The sequence below is a fragment of the Genypterus blacodes genome, unplaced genomic scaffold (assembly GCF_046128005.1).
Source record: "Genypterus blacodes isolate CSIRO-AG114 ecotype Tasmania unplaced genomic scaffold, CSIRO-AGI_Gbla_v1 ptg000337l_1, whole genome shotgun sequence".
Taxonomy (NCBI): domain Eukaryota; kingdom Metazoa; phylum Chordata; class Actinopteri; order Ophidiiformes; family Ophidiidae; genus Genypterus; species Genypterus blacodes.
Genome location: NW_027467122.1, coordinates 204,699 through 225,346, shown reverse-complemented (window position 1 = coordinate 225,346; position 20,648 = coordinate 204,699). Strand labels below are relative to the sequence as shown.

General features: G+C 46.7%; 3 protein-coding genes across 3 annotated transcripts; all 3 read right to left on the bottom strand.

Annotated features, from left to right (window-relative positions):
• Positions 1 to 511: 511 nt before the first annotated feature.
• LOC142988630 (transcription termination factor 2-like) lies at positions 512 to 7,906 on the bottom strand. The gene is made up of 23 exons (XM_076137859.1): positions 7,807 to 7,906; positions 7,103 to 7,208; positions 6,883 to 6,969; positions 6,692 to 6,761; positions 5,639 to 6,496; positions 5,360 to 5,480; positions 5,013 to 5,201; positions 4,784 to 4,941; positions 4,571 to 4,652; positions 4,353 to 4,478; positions 4,054 to 4,204; positions 3,627 to 3,732; positions 3,362 to 3,546; positions 3,106 to 3,259; positions 2,928 to 3,019; positions 2,686 to 2,771; positions 2,457 to 2,605; positions 2,176 to 2,355; positions 1,999 to 2,057; positions 1,716 to 1,869; positions 1,529 to 1,611; positions 1,234 to 1,308; positions 512 to 1,132 (listed from the first exon to the last, which is right to left on the bottom strand). The coding sequence occupies exons 1-23, from the start codon at positions 7,832 to 7,834 to the stop codon at positions 988 to 990; spliced, it is 3,444 nt and encodes a 1,147-aa protein (XP_075993974.1). The 5' UTR covers positions 7,835 to 7,906; the 3' UTR covers positions 512 to 987.
• A 3,714-nt stretch (positions 7,907 to 11,620) lies between these two features.
• On the bottom strand, positions 11,621 to 14,163 carry LOC142988588 (galactose-specific lectin nattectin-like). The gene is made up of 7 exons (XM_076137787.1): positions 14,091 to 14,163; positions 13,948 to 13,992; positions 13,720 to 13,735; positions 13,531 to 13,622; positions 13,267 to 13,401; positions 12,102 to 12,210; positions 11,621 to 11,919 (listed from the first exon to the last, which is right to left on the bottom strand). Exons 2-7 carry the CDS (start codon positions 13,990 to 13,992, stop codon positions 11,858 to 11,860), a joined length of 459 nt encoding a protein of 152 aa, XP_075993902.1. The 5' UTR covers positions 14,091 to 14,163; the 3' UTR covers positions 11,621 to 11,857.
• A 3,794-nt stretch (positions 14,164 to 17,957) lies between these two features.
• LOC142988577 (galactose-specific lectin nattectin-like) lies at positions 17,958 to 20,434 on the bottom strand. Its single transcript, XM_076137775.1, has 7 exons — positions 20,339 to 20,434; positions 20,196 to 20,240; positions 19,968 to 19,983; positions 19,779 to 19,870; positions 19,516 to 19,650; positions 18,439 to 18,547; positions 17,958 to 18,256 (listed from the first exon to the last, which is right to left on the bottom strand). Exons 2-7 carry the CDS (start codon positions 20,238 to 20,240, stop codon positions 18,195 to 18,197), a joined length of 459 nt encoding a protein of 152 aa, XP_075993890.1. The 5' UTR covers positions 20,339 to 20,434; the 3' UTR covers positions 17,958 to 18,194.
• Between the last annotated feature and the right edge of the window lie 214 nt (positions 20,435 to 20,648).

Genomic DNA, 20,648 nt, shown 5'->3' with positions numbered 1-20,648 from the left:
TAAAGGTTTGATTCCATAGATTGCTAGAAAGTGGAACGTCACATGTGAGATCACACTGGATTGTGTGATCTAAATCAATGTCTGGCTCCCATATTTAGTCTTGTAATAAGATTTAAGAAGCACCTTTAAACCCAAACTGTTACATTTGACTGCCCTCAGAGGAACATTCTTAAAAGTTTTTAAGTGTCCTTTTATTTGAGATATTGCTGTTTGTACTCAGGAGCAGCTCTGAATGGTTGTCTATGGCTCAGGTCTGAGGACCCAGACCAGGACCCCCATCCTCAGCCGTCAGTGGAACTTTTCCTCCATTCTCTTCAGAATGGATGAATCATGAAACAAAGTTGATAATCATAAGCACTCACATTAATTTACTTAACACAATATCACCTTTATTTATTTCAGCGTCATGTCCACAACGACAAAGCACTCCATCACACAAACATATAAAAATTTACACTTTGACATTAAAATAAGCCTGATAAGGAACATTGTGGTTGTTTTGTTTGCACGGACTGAAGTGAGGCTGTGGTTTTACTACAACAACATAACTCTGGACCACATTTAAGCATTATCGTGTTCAGATGCATCATGGTTTGTACTCGAACTCAACCTGTGCCCCTTAAGTTGATGTTCATGTGTCCCACCCCATCAAAAGGATCTTTGTGCACATTAGATGAGTAGCAGAGCCACAAAGTGTGACTGATGTGGTTAAGATCCAGTTTAGGGGAACCACAGTCACATCAACACACATCCTCATTCATGAAGCCATGTAGAATAGAAGAAGCACTTAGAGAGGGAGAACTTTAAAGCGCATGAATTCTGTTTAGCAGAGCCCAAGGGAAGCAGACAGCTGCTCATGCCATTACAGCGAGGACATCTTAGATTTCTGTCACTTATTTCAGACTTGATTGATTAAATGCACGTGCAGCAATGTTGCCGTGGATACTGCAGCTTGGCGCGGCGTCTTACGCTCTCTCTCCGTCTCGCTCAAACCCCAAAGATGATTCTGAGGTCGGCCAAGGAGAGTTTGGTGAAGGTGCTTCCTGTTCCCGACAGCACGTTCTGGGCCAGCTCCTTCTTCCTCACCTGCAGCGTGGAGATCTTCTCCTCCACCGTGCCCTCACACACAAACCTGCAAAGACACACACACACACAGAATCCTAACTTATAAATCCTCTGACCCTCATGGCTTCCCTCTGTTTGTGTGTTGGTGAAGTTTGAGAGCTCGTTCACCTGTGGATGGTGACGTCTTTTCTCTGTCCCACTCTGTAGATTCGATCACAGGCCTGATCCTCCAAGGCCGGATTCCTGTGTGAGACCAAAGTGTTTTACTTCCTAAGAGATTAGTGTTTAGGTGGCAAATAAAAAGAAATTCATTTAAATGTTCTATTGCAGAGACGTCTTTAGGCCTTCAAGGGTTAAATAACTTTTATACTGTTGCTAAAGGAAAGGTGTGCAGGATGTGATCTTTGTCTTTATCCGGAGGAACAGATGATTGTCCTCCACATGATTGGAACGTTTTCTTTACCAGTGCATGTCCATGAGGAACAGGTGATTCCCCCCGATGAGGTTGAGCCCAACGCCTCCAGCACAGAGAGAGACCAGCATCACCTGCAGCAGAAAGCAACAAGTCCTCACTCTATGCCCTCCACTGCTCCAAGGAAACAGGGGGCAGCTGTCAGTCCTTCCTCTTATCAGGAGCGATGAGGAGTTACCTGTGGCCCTTTAGGGTTGGTGTTGAACTCTTCCACGAGGTCCATGCGGCGTTTGGGGTTGACCGTCCCGTCGATGACGGCGTACTTCAGGCCCATCTGACGCAGGTGAGTGGCCACGATTTGAAGCATGCTGGTCCACTGGGACACGATCACGCTGGACACAGACAGACAGGAAGACGCATTTGTATCAGTACCAAAGAATCACTGTAGATGTCCTATGAGTTTGAACTTGTCATTGACGGTGATGAAGGACACACATGTTTGGACACTTTGGAGAGCTTACCTCTTCTGATCGTCGCTTCTCTCTCTGATCGACTCCAGCTCGCTGACGATGGCAGAAATCTAGAAGAAGCCAAAATGACATTTCGTGTTTACTCAAATAAAAATGAAAAAAGAATCCCTTTCACACGGAGAAACGCCATCACTGACGAGCCTTTGGCAGCGGTAAGCGGCCGCTCACCTTAGTGCTGCTGCTGGTTCCCTCAAATAGTCGAGAAGCGAAGCGGCTGCCATTCAGGGCCACCGTGTCTTTGGGGTCGGGGCCCGAGGGCGAGGGGCTGGACGAGAGGCACAGAGCGTTGAGCTGCTCCTCCAGAGACAAGACCACGCCGTCACCCTGGAGCTCTGACGAGTCCAGAGTCTGAGCGGGGAGACGGAGAGAGACAATAAGACGTCTTCTGTCAGAGGATCGGCGTGCGTGCGTGCTTGTGTGTGTGTGTGTGTGTGTGTGCGTGTGTATACCTTCTTCAGGAGGGACAGGTGGCAGCAGCACTGTCGGAGACGCAGCAGCAGAGACAGGATGTGGACGGTGCTGGACGCCTGCTGGGGCTGCTGGGAGCTAGACGTGGCAGGGTCCGACTGGGACTGGGACATCCCAAACTCCTGGGCCACTTGGGACAGGAGACACGCCAACACTGGTAAATGCACACACACACTCTGTTGTACACTGTAACACCAGGTGAGGTCTCACCTTTGTCAAAGGGATTGGGCGTGGATGCGTTTCCCTTCTTCACGTCATTGCCTTCATGTCTCTTCAGGTAGTTCTGTAAAGTAGATCTGGGAGCAAAACAAGTCCACATTCTGGTATCAAAATCTACTCCAGAACGAGCTTTGTGTCCATCCAGGGACCTTAAGGCCTCCTGTGACCTGGGACAACACGCTGCACCCTCAACATCTCAAATATGAGCGGCGCCTGAGCCACACTGCCGTTACCTGGACTGGGCGAAGACCACGTCATACACGGCCTGCTCATCCTCAGACAGCGTGAGCCGGTGAACCTCACAGGTCCGATCAGGAAGAGACACCTGGAAGAGTCAGCGTGAGAGATGATCCCCCACCTATAAGCACTGTGTGTGTGTGTGTGTGTGTGTGTGTGTGTGTTTGCGCCCACCAGTGGTTTCCCCTTGGAGTCCAGCTGGTTCTTGGTTCTCCTGAGCAGCAGCGTCCGTGTGAGGATGTTGAGTCTCTCTCTCCCTCTGTTGGAGCCGTTGTCCACCTGAGCCTTCCACAGTTTATACTCGTCAAACGGAGAACAACGCAGGAACCTGAGGCGACGGCGAGATGTTTGACTAATAGCACGGTGACGTGTACATACACCGACGTGTGTGTTTTCATGATGAATGAGCCTTTGCGTGCAGCTTCCTTACTTGAGCAGCGCATACATGTCCAGCAGGTTGTTCTGGATGGGCGTGCCCGTGACGGCCCAGCGAGCGGCGGCCCTCAGCCGGCACACGGCCATGGAGGTCTGCACCTTGGGGTTCTTGATGTTGTGGGCTTCGTCCAGGACCACGCGGGCCCAGAGCACTCGAGGCAGAGGAGCGGAACCTGCAGGCTGAGGAGGGACGGGAGGTTGGTTGGAAGAAAGAGGGGGTTTCTACAATGGGATCAGATCCCATGGCTCAGCCTACACACCACATCATCAGCACTGTGGTCTGGACCCTCAGACTCCTCCTTCTGAGCTGGGAACTCTTTGGAGACAAGACTGTACGTCGTCACCACCACATCATGATCTGCCAGCCTGAGGGACGGCCAGAGGAAAAGAAGAAGAAGAAGAAGAAGAAGAAGAAGAAAGAGAAGGCTTAACCACTTCATTCCCAGAAGGTGAACCAGCAGAGCAGACCCTCTGTTTAACGCTCTGCCTCTCTGTCAACTCCCCCCCTTTGCACCCCTTTTTGCAGGTGTGTGCAGAATACATTCTGAGAGTGTGTGTGTGAGCGTGTGTGTGTGTGTGTGTGTGTGTGTGTGTGTGTGTGTGTGTGTGTGTGTGTGTGTGTGTGTGTGTGTGTGTGTGTGTGTGTGTGTGTGTGTGTGTGTGTGCGTGCGTGCGTGTGTCCCTCACACTCTGGCACGCTTCTCTCGGTTGGGCCCGTGGTACAGGTACACGGTCAGCCGGCCTCCCTTCACGTGTCTCTCGATCTCCATCTTCCAGTGGTGGATCAGGGAGGCGGGGCAGATGATCAGGGTGGCTTTGGACACCACCAGGCTGGAGTCTGCAGGAGGAGGAAGAACCAGCAAGGAGGCTCACACACCTACAGACTCTGACTGGACCCTGATACTCTGATGTATGCGGCGTGTTGCCTTCACAGACCTCCGTAAAGCCACAATATTATCACAGAGAAGATGAGAAGTTCCAGTTACCGCTTTTGGAGAGCCAGCGCTCCGGCTTCTTGTCCTCCTGCTGGTCCTCTTCCTTTTTGGCCTTCCTCTTCTGGGCCAGTATAAGAGCGATCATGGTCAGGGTCTTTCCCAGGCCCATGTCGTCGGCTGAGTCCAAACAGGAGACAAACATACGGTGAGGCGTTCACGACACTGCAGAGGTCACACTGTAAAAGAAGCATTACAAATATCTAACTTACCCAGAATTCCTCCACAAGGACTCTGTGTTTCTCTCCAGAGCAGCCAAGCCAGCGCTCTCCTCTGATGGGCCAGAAGGGTCACCTGCTCAATCAATCACAAGAGGAGAGGGGAGGGGAGGAGAGGAGAGTGAACAGGCACCAGGGGCACTGTCCCTTTAAGGCCACCTAAAGAAAGCCTGCTCTGCTCTGAGGCAAACCCACACAGACGCTCACCTTGATGCCCCTGGGGTCGGGGGCCTCGGCCTCGGGCCCCGGACAGGACTCCTGTGAGCGGTGCAGATGGTCGATGGCCTCACAGGTGGCGTTCTTCACGGCCAGCAGACGATTCTCAGTCATCCTGCCGCCATAGAAGCCCTGAACCTGCGGGTTTGCTGAGGGAAGGAAGGGCTGAGTATCACCGTGAGGAAGGAGTCAGGATAGGTCGGCGAGTAAACCTACGTACCTCCATACGTCTGGGTGCAGCTCTGGCCCAGCTGGAGGTCCAGGGAGCCGCCTGGAGCCTGGGCCAGGGGGGGCTGCTGGGTCGGGAGGGCGGGGAGCAGGATGGTCCCTCCCTGGCGGCTGAACGGGTTAACCTTACTGTGGGCGCCGCCGTCGGCTCCATGGCCACTTTTTCCACCAACCCCGGGCTCTGGAAACCATCCAGACGTTAACAAACACGTTCACGATTCCTCTCATTTTTATATTAACCCCGTCTCTACTGTCACTATACATCCTTCTGCAGTGCAGTGCAGTGCAGTGCAGTGCAGTGCAGTGCAGTGCAGTGCAGTGCAGTGTGAAGTGAGTTACCAGGCTCACGAGCAGCAGTGAGGCTCAGAGACTCCAGCGCCTCCTCCAGCTCCTTCACCTGAGTCCTCAACCTCTCCCCTCTATCTGGCAGAGCCGACACGTTCACCACAGACAGAGTGGCCTGAGAGTGAGAGAGAGAGAGAGAGAGAGAGAGAGAGAGAGAGAGAGAGAGAGAGAGAGAGAGAGAGAGAGAGAGAGAGAGAGAGAGAGAGATTTGCTCATTTGTCGTCGACAGCAGCCGGAGCAGGAAACAGCGTGGAAGAACAGAAACTGTCTCACCTTCTTCTGTTTGAGCTGAGCTGACAGTAAGCTGTGCAGGCCTTGGGGATCTCCCTGTTGACCTTTGACCTGCTGGGAGGCCGGCTGGAACCCTGGGAAGGAGGTGATGGGCTTCTGGACAGAGGAGGTGGGCGGAGTCTTCTGAGCGGTGGAGGTGGGCGGAGTCTTCTGAGCGGCGGGCGTCACCGACACCAACTGCACGTCATCGTCGTCGCTGAAGTCCCCGAACGGAGTGGCGACTTTCGATGCTTCTGACCCGTCTGGCGCCGTGGCGGGTTTGGTGTTTGGGTTTGTAGATGTTTGCTGATCTGGTGGCTGGGTGCTGTGAGGCAGGTCAGACGGGTCAGACGGGTCAGACGGGGGGCTGTGGGTGTTATCGGCCTCTCTAGAGGCAGATTTGTGGAGGCTGTCCTTCCCCTCAGAACCTCTTCCTCTCCCAGCGCAGGGCTCAGGGGTCTGCTGTTCCTTGTGAGGGTCAGCTGGCTTCACGCTGGAGGCAGAACTCTTCTTCTTTACCTCCTCCCCCTCACACTTCTCCTCTTGGCCCTTGGCTTTCTGCTCCTCATCTGAAACCCTCTTCTTTATTTTCATCCCTGGTGGAAGTTGTTTCCCTCTGTATTTCTCTGACTCAGCACTTTTGCTCTCTTCTTCTTCTTCTTCTTCTTCTTCACCGTCTCTTTCTTTCACCTCTCCAGCTTTCTGGTCTCTCCCTCTCTCCTCTCCCTCGTCACACAGCGTCTTCCTCCACTCAGAGTCCTGGTCCGTCTTGCTGGGGGCCTTGAAGGGGTTCCGTACGGGCGGCAGACAGGAAGGCTGCAGCTGTCTGTCAGCCAGAGGCTTCTTCTTCTCCTTATCAGGCTGCAGCGATGGACCAGAACACGTGTTTACAAACCTGCAGCATTCTGATTTCATGTTATTTTACAGAATTGAATGGTTTAGGATAGAGATCCATGAAAGCATGCAGATGATTTGAATTCACTACTTAAGATGTTGTGTGTGTGTGATGTGTGTGTGTGTGTGTGTGTGTGTGTGTGTGTATGGTGATGGACTCACGGCTGACCAGGGAACGTTCCCACACCACCTCTGACCTGCTCTCTTACCCACAACACACCGGTAGAACAACCTGGAAACAGAGACATCAGGTAAGAAAATCAGAAACATAAGGAGGAATTTGTCAAGCACACACACACACACACACATGCGAACAGGGACAGGCGGGCAGGCCTTGCTCTTTCTCTCCTCACCTGAAGCTCTGCTGCTGCTGGCTGAAGGTCAGGGCTTGGAGCTCCACCATGGAATCTTCATGTTGGAGGCAATGGGAGGCTGGAACACTGAGGGAGAGACACATTACAGAAGCAGTGTGTAAGCTGGTGAGTCCAACATGAGCTCAAAGCCTGTGTGTGTGTGTGTGTGTGTGTGTGTGTGTGTGTGTGTGTGTGTGTGTGTGTGTGATGATCTTCATACCTTGCCTGCTGGCTGAACTCACAGCCTTGTTTGTCGACGCAGACGTAGAAGCTTCTGCCTTTGTTTGGTCCATCTCTAACACCCGTCTTCAACATACACACACTCCCTGTTTAGAGACAGAGAATAAACCTTATTCTGTCACATTGAAAAAGTGTGCTCCATTCAAAGTGACAAATGTTCTTGTCTCGGACTCAGATGATTGCATCATAAGTCAGACCCAATGAGAACCCAAGAGGCAGCTCAGTCTACAGGTACTGGTTCATCTACAACTTGAGAAAAGACGTGTAATAACCACATAATGCAACATTTTGCTTTGCTAATACAACTATCGAGTCACAATAAACCTATGAGCCCCACATAAACACATTTTCCTTCATATTTGACCATAAACACTTAAGTTCAAGACAATTCAAATAGTAACTAACTACTAAGTAATGTTTGAAAAATAAACCAAGTCAAACAAATGTCAGACTGCCATGTCATTGTGAGTTTTGATAAATCTAAAGTGAACCACTTGAGGTTTCGTAACTGCACTAATAGACGCGCAGCAACAATTTAAACTGCGGCATCAGGAGGCACGAACAGAAACTGCAACTGTCACGCGCTGCACAGAAAGACCAAGGTAAACCTGAGCCCCGGAAACTAAAATAAAAGGCCAAGTCCATTTTAAACACGAGAATCACAACTTATTCACGTCTACGCACCATGAACGCCACAGCGAACCTTTTCCATCGCTCACAGACCGACAGCAGACTTTGTTGCTAGACGTAAAATTCGGAATTTCTCTTCCACCAATAGCAAACGTGAGGGAGTACTTCCGGTATGTGTATCGCACTAAAACCTCTCATGCAAAAACAGATGAGCTGTAGCTACAAAATCGCACGTAAAGTGAAAGCAACGCAATACAGAATCATTATTTGGAATTAATAATAGGAATCGGGTTTGATCCACCCGATTGAAGCGGCATCTTCTGAAGCTATAATTTTTCTATTTCATGGAGGAACTTTATTGTGAAATCTTTTGACGGCGTAGGGTTAAACCGGAAATGATTCAGAAATGATTCCAAAACTCTTTTCGATTTGTTAAAATGTGGCTAAACATTTTGGATGAAACCAACATTGTTTTATATACATGTAAAACTGTAACATTCCACCAAATCAGACATTTTCAGGACTTTAGGATCGCGCTACGTTCACCAGATTTACACGTCGTTTTCTGCCCCCGCGCGTCTTGTTTTGCTATGCCGCTGGTGTGACCTATTAACGGAAGACCACGTTAACTTGTGACTACAGCATAGCCGCGTCGGCTGTCATTAAGCAAACGGGGATTCGTTCAGTCTAAAGTCACCAGCTAATTTGGACACTCGTTTTAACGTACACTAGCTTACACGCTTTACAAAGAACTCAAATACACATATAAAAACCAGAACAACGCACAATGGATCAATCTGAATTAAAAGATAGTAATAATAACAGTTTTTTTTTTTGTTAAGGAAAAGCTAAAATTAAAATTAAAAAAATAATAACTTATACCTATGTTTGGGCACCTCTAGATTCCCAACAAAATTTGTTTCGTGGATGCAGTCACCTGTTACATACAAAACTGCTGTTGCCAATTTGTCCATGCACATTATTGTACAGTGTATCGCACATTGCACATAATAAATAGAAAATATGGATTTATTTTGCGTGAGCATCGTTAATGCTTCAATTGTATAACTGTTGTGTCTTGTGAGATTTGACAGTTAAGGTTATGCTCAATTGCCTAATCATGAGCTGTGTCAAAGTAGAAGCTAATATGTCGCTGTAGCATCAAGCAGACTAGCTGCTAAGGTCGCCCTCATTTAACCCTTTAGTTTGAGGAGACAGAAGTGTTTGCCCCTTTCAGATTTCTTCTGTTTTGCAGATTTGTCACACCTAAATGTTAAAGATTATCAAACTAATTTTAATTTCAGACAAAGATAACCTGAGTAAATACAAAAAGCAGTTTCTCAATGATGATTTCATTTGTTAAGAGGAAGAAGCTATCCAAACCAACCTGGCCCTATGTGAAAAAGTATTTGCCCCCTAAACCTGATGCCTGGCAACAACTGCAATAAACATTTTTGGGATAAGTGGCAATGAGGTGTGGTCCACTCTTCTTTGCAGAGTTGTTTAAATTCAGCCACATTGGAGGGTTTTCTAGCATGACCGGCCTGTTTAAGGTCATGCCACAGCATCTCAATGGGATATAAGTCTGGACTTTGACTAGGCCACTCCAAACCCTTCATTTCGTTGTTTTTTGAATCTTTCTGAGGTGGACTGGCTGGTGTGCTTCAGATCATTGTCCTGCTAAATAACCCAAGTGGGCTTGAGGTTTTCTGGTAGAGAACAAAATGCATGCTTCCATCACTTACGGCAAGTGGTCCAGGTCCTGAAGCAGCAAAGAGGTCCAGGTCCTGAAGAAGCAAAGAGGCCCCAGACCTTCACACTACCACCACAATGTTGGACATGCTGAACTGCTGTGTGTTTTGTCGGGACGCACACCTTCCAAAAAGTTCCACTTTGTCTCGTCAGTCCACAGAATATTATTGGAAGTCTCCCATGGTTAAATCATGTACTCTGACCTTAACTGAGGCAAGTGAATGCTGAATATTAACACTCTGAGCACTTTGATGTGTGAATGGTGTCTGTAGGTCTGAAGTGTGCAGAAGAAGAGGGACCAAATCTACGGAAGAACATCAGAAGCAATCACTGCAATGAATGACAGGAAGACATATTAAACTAACTGAATCATTCATGTTTGGGGTTCTGTGAGGTTTAATTGGAGTTTACTGCTGATGCCATATTGTTTGAGGTTAATGAGAGTCTGGCTTGGATTTGTTTGGCGCTGGCAGTGGGAAAAGCTATTGTCAACAGACAGGAAGTGTGTGACTGGACTACAGAGGCAGGAAAACAAAGTCAGACAGGAGAAATGATCGTAATGATCGTAATGAGTAATTCTGGAGTAAGTGAGTTCTGTGTGTGTGTGAGCTGAATCGTCATTGGACAACAGTGACAAACATGCCTACCACACACACACACACACACACACACACACACACACACAGAGTTGCCATGACAACAGCGGTCTTTGGGGTCGCTGATGCTGCACAGGAGCTTGTGTTGATGAAACCAAAGGGATGGCGAGGAGTTAAGGGTGAACATACATTCATACATTCTGAAGAATTGTAAGAAAAGTTCAAAGACAAAAGTCTGGACTGAAACGTTTTCATACGACGGCCTGACCAATCCAACAGGAAGTGCGACTGTTGAGGCTTTGACCTTTGTGGTTTGATTTTTTTGCTCTTGTGGTTTTTACTTTGCCCCTGTGGAAGCAAACATGAGGGGGCGTGGCCTCTGCCTGAAGGTTTGTCTCATTGTTTTTCTACAGCTGATCCACGCACACACTGGACTGAAGCAGAGACTCTGATCAGCTGCTCTGTGTGTTTGTTTAAGTGTATACATGTTGTTGGAATATAACAATTAATGTCAAACATATAGCTAAATGCAGGAACTGGGGTCAGTGTGGTTGCAGTGACCAAATGGCTGGCTCCGGGAAAGTCTGTTGGTGGAGCAATAAATACAAGCATTTACAGCTTCTCACTTCAGGAGGGCTTGATAACACATATCTGTCAACAGGGCAGGGCAGTCATTGACGGGCAGTCAGGGGGAGCATCTTCAGATCAAAGGAGGTTACCGAAGGGCCTTGTGTTTGCGGCATAAATGCAAATGTACGTGGAAACTCACGGCCTGACCCACGACACAATGACGGGGGCAGGACGAGCGCTCTTCAATGTCTTATTCCAGTAAAACTCATCTGAAGATTTTAGTTCATCTTTGCCTCATCATTCACCACCAAAAACAACGAACATGAAGAAGGACCCTCAGCTCAGTCCTTTTTTCAATAATGTACATACATTTATTATATAAAATCACGCCTCTGCTTTTTTCTTAACATGTTTGCTTTGTTGTAATGTCTTTAATCTGCCCGCTGAATAAAGTTATTAATTATTATGATGCGTTCAGGTTCAGTCTGCTCTTTAGTGTGAGCAGCTCTGCCCTCTGCTGGAAGAAGTTGGGATTGATTTCATGATTTCTGCTTTGATTACTTTACTGATCAGATTTGGGATGACGACAATAATTCTTTTTTTTTTTCTTTTCTTTTTTTCGAGTCTTTCCAAGTCAACAAGTCTGTGAAGTGAAACTTGGGTCATGACAAACTGACCCAAGTCCACTGGAGCTGGAAGTGGATCCGAGTAGAAAACAAAGAAGATTGAGTCATAAAACAGAAACAGAATAACTTTATACGTCAAATATTGGAAACATTTTGTGATTTTGAAATTATTTAGTCGATTTGTCGATTTGCGTTTTTCCGCTGGAGGCAAATCTAGCAGAAAAGATCAAATTACCATTTGAGCGTTTCAGCATTTTGTGCTGGGACCCCAAATAAGAATACAAACTAAAATGAGCTTTAAAGAAAGAAAGAAGCTCAACCAAATTCAGAATGCAAGTAGTTTATTGAATCCAAGCAGGTTTCACTCTCACCACAATCAGAACAGAGCCAGAACTTTAGCATCACAATGAAAGCTTGAGTTTGATGATGAATGAAGGAGGGAGGTGATTCTGTTGATGTTTGTTACAACGCCTCCACAGTGGATCAGCCTTCCAAATGATGACATCATTGAGGCCTGTTGTTTAGGATGAGTTGGACCTGATGGTAGGATGATGAAGGTCATCACGCGCGTTTGGCGCATACGAAGGATCTTCTATCTCCACACTTGAGGTCGTTGAAGCGTCCTGTGGAAAGACGTCAGACATTAGACAACAGTTTGGATCTCTGTGGTCTGTGTGATGAAGGTTTCATTCTTTGTCTTTGTGGCATCTTTAACTCTAACAGCACAAACGATCCAGTCCAGATCCAGTCCCCCCTGGTGCCCCTGGTGGCCCTGGTTGCCAAGGATACAGTGAGTATTTGGTACCTGAGGAGTACATCTCCACACAGTCCTCATTCCTCCAGTTGTTGGGTTCCCTGTGATTCCAGGGTCTGTAGTTAAATCTGGAGCCATCGGTGTAGAACCAGCGACCCTCCTGGAAGAGGATGGATGTGGAAAATGATTGTTAATTGAATAGTTGGTACTTGTATATGTGTGTACTCTGAGCTTATGTGTCAGTTTGCCCTTTCTAACTGTTAATACTTCATAAAGCTCCATAACTCATCCAATGTGACCAGGATGGGTTTTTGCCATTGAAGACCCAGACCAGGAAATGGTGCACTGTCACTTTAAGACAGGATGAAATGATGATGAGTCACATTTTCATTGTGTTCTCTACTCGTGCAGAAAGAGAGTGAATGTAATCAGGCATCTTGCAGCAGGACGGCTTTTCAGTCAGGAAAGGCAGAGAAAGCAAAGTCAGGGGAGAATAAAGTTACCAAACACAATAAGAGTCAAGTGTGCTACACAAATTTGGCGAGGCAGTAGCTCAGTCTGTAGAGGTTCCGTTTGGGAACCGGAGGGTCTCCGGTTCAAGTCCCTGCCGAGGTGCCCCTGAGCAAGGCAGCAAACTCTCAATTACTCCCCCCTCTGTAATGGGTGGTAATGTAATGTAAGTCGCTTTGGATTAAAGCGTCTGCTAAGTGATCGTAATGTAATGTAATGAATCTGTCTGGTTGTGTTCTCTCACTGTGAAGAAGACTTCAGAGGTCTGTGGTGCTTTTGACAAAAGTAATGAGGAGGAAAAAAGTATTTCTTGTCTTTCTAAGATGGAGTGAAGTCAAAGTCATCATTTTCTAAAGCCTAAATTCTCTCTGAAAGCCCTTCAGCACTGTAGTGATGTACTTTTGTTTGCTGTGTTAGGTTACAAACATGTCAATCAACCCTCACAGAGAAGAAACTAACTAAAGAAACACGTCGACATTGAGTCAAAGTCTCTCCTTCTCCTTCTTCAGAGTCCAAGGAAATGTGAGATGAGTTGTAACATTTTTTAGTTGGACGGAGATCTGCCTTCTGACTTGGAGGGGGCGTGTCCTCTCCTCCCCCACATTAATGTGATTGGCCACAGTAGGCATCACTCTTCTGAGATCAACTGACTGACGTGTCCTCATGCAACTCTGGGAGGATTTTTCTTTCCTTGTTCTTTACTGACCTTAAGGGCGTCGTAAAGTCCAGTCCAGGTGTTGCGAGCTCTGTGAAATCTCGCCCGGATCAATCTCAGCACACAGTTCCGTTCTCTCAAGTTGTGGTAGGAGGCCAAATGTCCCCCGCTTCTCATGCAATAAGACTTAACGAGAGGAGAAAGGAGAAAGAGATTTAAAAACAAGAAAAGAGTCTGAATGAACTTTTAAAATTCAGGAAAACCTCTGAACTAAAGGTGAAATGACTAAAGAGCAGCTGGAAGCTGATTGGTTACCTCAGCGTCAGGCATGCTCAGAGGCCTCAATACAGGCAGGAAATAACGACCGTGACACCGGCCCCAACCTCTGCAATGATGCCAACAGTGCCCTAACACACAGAACCAGTCAGTCAATCAAAATGTATCAATGATTGTGTTCATGTTCATTTGCACAACATGTAATCAAAGGAAGGAAGCAGGACCGACCTTCAGCTGAGGCAAACTGTAAAGGAAGAAGAAACACAAAGTCAGAGGGAAAATCAAAAAGCAATGGAGTCAAATTCCTGTTAAGATATCAACAAGAGAATGAAGAAGATCTGAAGACAATAAACTAAGGAGGAGAGAAAGTGAGGAAGATGAAGTAGAAAGCACAGAACACTACACAGTTGGAATGGAAGATGAAGCCCTAAGAACCTGAGTGTGTGTTTGACTCACCAGAGCCACAGTGAGGAGCGTGAGGAGCGGAAGAAAGGATGCCATCTGTGGAATAGAGACATGGAAGGAGTCCAGATGACTGAGCTTTTATTCAGACAGTAAAGGCATCACAGAATCAGACCAAACAAAGTTAAGACACTGACCTCAGTGGTGATGAAGAGGAGCTGATGTTGCAGCAGCAGGTTTCTGTGTCAGGATGATGTTGGAGGAAGAAACTCAGCACCTTTATACCTTCAAAACATCGCCCCAAACACACACACACACACACACACACACACACAAACATTGTATTATCATGTGTCTATAATGACACATCAAGGAGCTGCCTTCAGTAAATAAGCAGCAGATCTGTGTGCTTTGAATAAAGGTTAATAAGGTTGAGACGGTTTCAGCCTCAGGAGCTCCATGTGACTTTAAGATGGAACGATTCCACGGCTGCATCAAGTTTCATCAAAGTGACAAAGATAGAAAAGAAGTGAAAGGTTTCCACTGATTCATAAACCATGACTCCTCAGAGTCCCTGAGACTCTGGAGTCCCCTTCACCTCAGGAAGAAGGTCTGGATGTCTCATTGTCACATCAGTTCAAAAATCATCTGAGGTCTCCAGGAAGTGGCGGCGCTCAGCTCGGCTCCACAAGATCTCACTGCAGATGGAGCAGAATCTGAACGGGTGCTGCCATTCTTCAGGGTCAAAGGTGGGATGAGATGAGAGACATTCATCCATTCATCGTCTCCACCATCACTTTCTTTTGCTCACCACCCAGAGTTTGTGATCAGAGGTAAGAGTTGATGAAGATGCAGCTCTCTACCTTCAGATCAGGATGCATTTAGGTTTAGATCCAAACTGCAACTTGTGTCACTGCCAGCTGGTTGTTAGGGAATCACTAGGAAGCAAGACTGTAGAGCTATTATGGGTTAGATGTCTTTATGGGGACCATAAGGTTGAACTTACACTGTGTATGCTAGGGGAACTGCTCCTTTACGTCCAACCAACCAAAAAGAAGCTGTATCATAGTTTATTACTGCAACAAAAGCCTGAGAGCGACCATGGGACTGTTTGATCAAGAGAGGGAAGCGTGTGACAGACAGGAGTTTGGCAAATTAGGCAGTGTCAGCACATTGAGATCACTGAATGAAGCCCTAAGGATGTGGACATATTCTGAAAATGCTGTGCAAACTTCTTCAGCAGTTTATTCTCAGGCTGTATTGACTTTGATCATGGAGTCCAGCAGCAAAACACAGTTTGTGTCACATTAAAGACATTGTGCTGAGGCTCAGCTGTCTAATTCTCTGGATATTAGGACTTTAGTCTTCCAACATTTGGACTTTTGTGTCCCAAAACCTACAGGGCTACAGAGCTATGGAGGTTGAAGAGTGTTTTATATGTATTCATTTCATAACTGGGTGTCACAAAAATGTCAGTGTTACCAATGATCAAATGGGTCATTTCTGTGAAAGGGCCGTCTCTTCGACAAGGAAAGAGCGAGAGCTCCAGAATCTCAACTACATCATCTAGATGGCACCAGGATCATTTGCAGCAAGTTTGGGGCAAATTCAAATATTTGTCAAATTTGGGAAAATGTCATCATTTTCTAGATGTGGTTGAATTTGTTGCATTTGAGAGAGTGCATTGCTCTCTGTTGAATTGGTATATATTTGTCAATCTGATTTCGAAAGAGTCAGTGCCTCCCCAGCCACGAACCTCACCGGGAACCTCACCGGGAACCTCACCGGGAACCTCACCGGGAACCTCGCCGCATAGCTTAGAATTTAATGCACATCAACAGGGTAGCTATGTTTCTACAGGACACTAGGCCCAGTTTGATATAAAAAACTATTTTATACAATATATTTAGAAGGGGGTCCCTGCTCCATCTCTCCATCAGTTTGGGGGTCCTTGGCCTGAAAACCGTTGAAGACCCCTGAACTAGGCGGCTGTGACCTAGTGGAAAGTACTGTGTTAGTGTAAAGGCCTCAAGTGGGCCTCCAACATAAGAGCCTCACAGAGAAGAGATTCTCAGAAAGCCCATGTTCAACAGGAAGCTCAATACCGAGTTCCAATTTAGGAAATGTATAACTGACAAAAGGGTACATTGTCAGCAAGAGGAGAAGACCCCCACTGGCATACCATCGCCAGATACGGCAAGATGCACTACTTCTATACTATCTGTAATGCACAGGACCTGAGAAGAGGGAATCGTGTGCCGATGGGCGTGGACACGCCTGTGCACCAACCACAAACCAACACGAAGAAGACACACACACTGAACAGTATAAATTGTATGGAAATCCAAGGTTCGGGCTCATGTTGTGGAAATGTAGACAGTTAACTGCGTGAAGTCTGTGGACCATTTGAAGCAGCATGAGACCTCAACTGAGACCATGAGACCTCAGCTGAGACCATGAGACCTCAGCTGAGACCATGAGATCTCAGCTGAGTCAGATACTCTGCATCACAACTTTAACCTCTATTGCTTGATAAACAGCCTAAGTGTGGCCTCTCTCTCCCTCTCCTTGAAGTCCTTGTTGCTGGCCTGAAGAAGAATTTTGAACACAACAGTTAGAGACCTGAAAGGAGGGTGTGTCTGCCTCTCTCCTGGGAGGGGGTCGTTGCCTGTTTAGCCCCTTTCTCTCATTTGTGGATGTCTTGTTTCGACACCCCCGCCTCTCCTGCCCCGCCCCCTCCAGCCCAGACCGACGGCGCAGTAACCACGGAGACGCACTCAGCCAGAGCATCAAGCCCAGAACGGCGGCTCCTAGACCTTTGCTGTGACCTCGCTCACGTACCTGGAGGCTCCCAGACACACACACACACACACACACACACACACACACACACACACACACACACACAGATCATGGTAAGTCTCCGTTCTGACACATTTACCCAGAAATCCTTCCCAGAGTGCCTTTGTTTGTTGATTGTTCTGTGTGTGTGTGAGCTGAATCTTCATTGGACAACAGTGACAAATGTGCCTACAACACACACAAACACACACACGCACGCACGCACGCACACACACACAGTTGCCATGACAACAGCGGTCGTTGGGGTTGCTGATGCTGCACAGGAGCTTGTGTTGATGAAACCAAAGGGATGGCGAGGAGTTAAGGGTGAACATACATTCATACATTCTGAAGAATTGTAAGAAAAGTTTAAAGACAAAAGTCTGGACTGAAACGTTTTCATACGACGGCCTAAACCAATCCAACAGGAAGTGCGACAGTTGAGGCTTTGACCTTTGTGGTTTGCTTTTTTTGCTCTTGTAGTTTTTACTTTGCCCCCGTGGAAGCAAACACGAGGGGCGTGGCCTCTGCCTGAAGGTTTGTCTCATTGTATTTCTACAGCTGATCCACCTCACACTGGACTGAAGCAGAGACTCTGATCAGCTGCTCTGTGCGTTTGTTAAAGTGTATACGTGTACATAAATGTATTGTATAAAATCACGCCTCTGCTTTTTTCTTTACATGTTTGCTTTGTTGTAATGTCTTTAATCTGCCCGCTGAATAAAGTTATTAATTATTATGATGCGTTCAGGTTCAGTCTGCTCGTTAGTGTGAGCAGCTCTGCCCTCTGCTGGAGGAAGTTGGGATTGATTTCATGATTTCTGCTTTGATTACTTTACTGATCAGATTTGGGATGACGAAAATAATTCTATTTTTTTTCCTTTTCTTTTTTTCGAGTCTTTCCAAGTCAACAAGTCTGTGAAGTGAAACTTGGGTCATGACAAACTGACCCAAGTCCACTGGAGCTGGAAGTGGATCCGAGTAGAATACAAAGAAGATTGAGTCATAAAACAGAAACAGAATAACTTTATACGTCAAATATTGGAAACATTTTGTGATTTTGAAATTATTTAGTCAATTTGTCGATTTGCGTTTTTCCGCTGGAGGCAAATCTAGCAGAAAAGATCAAATTACCATTTGAGCGTTTCAGCATTTTGTGCTGGGACCCCAAATAAGAATACAAACTAAAATGAGCTTTAAAGAAAGAAAGAAGCTCAACCAAATTCAGAATGCAAGTAGTTTATTGAATCCAAGCAGGTTTCACTCTCACCACAATCAGAACAGAGCCAGAACTTTAGCATCACAATGAAAGCTTGAGTTTGATGATGAATGAAGGAGGGAGGTGATTCTGTTGATGTTTGTTACAACGCCTCCACAGTGGATCAGCCTTCCAAATGATGACATCATTGAGGCCTGTTGTTTAGGATGAGTTGGACCTGATGGTAGGATGACGAAGGTCATCACGCGCGTTTGGCGCATACGAAGGATCTTCGATTTTTACACTTGAGGTCGTTGAAGCGTCCTGTGGAAAGACGTCAGACATTAGACAACAGTTTGGATCTCTGTGGTCTGTGTGATGAAGGTTTCATTCTTTGTCTTTGTGGCATCTTTAACTCTAACAGCACAAACGATCCAGTCCAGATCCAGTCCCCCCTGGTGCCCCTGGTGGCCCTGGTTGCCAAGGATACAGTGAGTATTTGGTACCTGAGGAGTACATCTCCGCACAGTCCTCATTCCACAAGTTGTTGGGTTCCCTGTGATTCCAGGGTCTGTAGTTAAATCTGGAGCCATCGGTGTAGAACCAGCGACCCTCCTGGAAGAGGATGGATGTGGAAAATGATTGTTAATTGAATAGTTGGTACTTGTATATGTGTGTACTCTGAGCTTATGTGTCAGTTTGCCCTTTCTAACTGTTAATACTTCATAAAGCTCCATAACTCATCCAATGTGACCAGGATGGGTTTTTGCCATTGAAGACCCAGACCAGGAAATGGTGCACTGTCACTTTAAGACAGGATGACATGACGATGAGTCACATTTTCATTGTGTTCTCTACTCGTGCAGAAAGAGAGTGAATGTAATCAGGCATCTTGCAGCAGGACGGCTTTTCAGTCAGGAAAGGCAGAGAAAGCAAAGTCAGGGGAGAATAAAGTTACCAAACACAATAAGAGTCAAGTGTGCTACACAAATTTGGCGAGGCAGTAGCTCAGTCTGTAGAGATTCCGTTTGGGAACCGGAGGGTCGCCGGTTCAAGTCCCCCATGTGGACCAAGTAAGCAGACTGGTAGCTAGTGAGTTGCCAGTTTGCCTCCAGAGCACTGCCGAGGTGCACATGAGCAAGGCACCGAACCCCCAACTGCTCCACGGGCGCCGAAAAATGGCTGCCCTGCACCCCCTCTGTAGTGCATGTGTTTGTGTGTGTGATATGTAGGGGGTGCAAGACAAATTTCAATTGTGTGTGATTGCTGTCAGTTGCATGCAAAATGACTTAAATAAACGATCTTATCTTAGCTTATCTCTTATCTTATCTTATCTTAAGGAAACACGTCGACATTGAGTCAAAGTCTCTCCTTCTCCTTCTTCAGAGTCCAAGGAAATGTGAGATGAGTTGTAACATTTTTTAGTTGGACGGAGATCTGCCTTCTGACTTGGAGGGGGCGTGTCCTCTCCTCCCCCACATTAATGTGATTGGCCACAGTAGGCATCACTCTTCTGAGATCAACTGACTGACGTGTCCTCATGCAACTCTGGGAGGATTTTTCTTTCCTTGTTCTTTACTGACCTTAAGGGCGTCGTAAAGTCCAGTCCAGGTGTTGCGAGCTCTGTGCAATCTCGCCCGGATCAATCTCAGCACACAGTTCCGTTCTCTGAAGTTGTGGTAGGAGGCCAAATGTCCCCCCCTTCCCATGCAATAAGACTTAACGAGAGGAGAAAGGAGAAAGAGATTAAAAACAAGAAAAGAGTCTGAATGAACTTTTAAAATTCAGGAAAACCTCTGAACTAAAGGTGAAATGACTAAAGAGCAGCTGGAAGCTGATTGGTTACCTCAGCGTCAGGCATGCTCAGAGGCCTCAATACAGGCAGGAAATAACGACCGTAACACCGGCCCCAAACCCTGGAAGGATGCCTACAGTGCCCTAACACACAGAACCAGTCAGTCAATCAAAATGTATCAATGATTGTGTTCATGTTCATTTGCACAACATGTAATCAAAGGAAGGAAGCAGGACCGACCTTCAGCTGAGGCAAACTGTAAAGGAAGAAGAAACACAAAGTCAGAGGGAAAATCAAAAAGCAATGGAGTCAAATTCCTGTTAAGATATCAACAAGAGAATGAAGAAGATCTGAAGACAATAAACTAAGGAGGAGAGAAAGTGAGGAAGATGAAGTAGAAAGCACAGAGCACTACACAGTTGGAATGGAAGATGAAGCCCTAAGAACCTGAGTGTGTGTTTGACTCACCAGAGCCACAGTGAGGAGCGTGAGGAGCGGAAGAAAGGATGCCATCTGTGGAATAGAGACATGGAAGGAGTCCAGATGACTGAGCTTTTATTCAGACAGTAAAGGCATCACAGAATCAGACCAAACAAAGTTAAGACACTGACCTCAGTGGTGATGAAGAGGAGCTGATGTTGCAGCAGCAGGTTTCTGTGTCAGGATGATGTTGGAGGAAGAAACTCAGCACCTTTATACCTTCAAAACATCGCCCCAAACACACACACACACACACACACACACACACACAAACATTGTATTATCATGTGTCTATAATGACACATCAAGGAGCTGCCTTCAGTAAATAAGCAGCAGATCTGTGTGCTTTTGAATAAAGGTTAATAAGGTTGAGACGGTTTCAGCCTCAGGAGCTCCATGTGACTTTAAGATGGAACGATTCCACGGCTGCATCAAGTTTCA

Excerpts from the sequence above, each read along its gene's own strand:
- LOC142988630 (XM_076137859.1), bottom strand. The coding sequence starts at position 7,834 with ATGGAAAAGGTTCGCTGTGGCGTTCATG. Across the intron at positions 2,058-2,175 it reads GAACCAGCAGCAGCACTAAG|ATTTCTGCCATCGTCAGCGA; the intron begins GTGAGCGGCCGC and ends GGCTTCTTCTAG. Across the intron at positions 1,309-1,528 it reads TTCCTCATGGACATGCACTG|GAATCCGGCCTTGGAGGATC; the intron begins GTAAAGAAAACG and ends GGTCTCACACAG.
- LOC142988588 (XM_076137787.1), bottom strand. The coding sequence starts at position 13,992 with ATGGCATCCTTTCTTCCGCTCCTCACGCTCCTCACTGTGGCTCTG. Across the intron at positions 12,211-13,266 it reads GACTTTACGACGCCCTTAAG|GAGGGTCGCTGGTTCTACAC; the intron begins GTCAGTAAAGAA and ends ATCCTCTTCCAG. Across the intron at positions 11,920-12,101 it reads TGTGGAGATGTACTCCTCAG|GACGCTTCAACGACCTCAAG; the intron begins GTACCAAATACT and ends GTCTTTCCACAG.
- LOC142988577 (XM_076137775.1), bottom strand. The coding sequence starts at position 20,240 with ATGGCATCCTTTCTTCCGCTCCTCACGCTCCTCACTGTGGCTCTG. Across the intron at positions 19,651-19,778 it reads TGAGCATGCCTGACGCTGAG|TCTTATTGCATGGGAAGGGG; the intron begins GTAACCAATCAG and ends CCTCTCGTTAAG. Across the intron at positions 18,257-18,438 it reads TGCGGAGATGTACTCCTCAG|GACGCTTCAACGACCTCAAG; the intron begins GTACCAAATACT and ends GTCTTTCCACAG.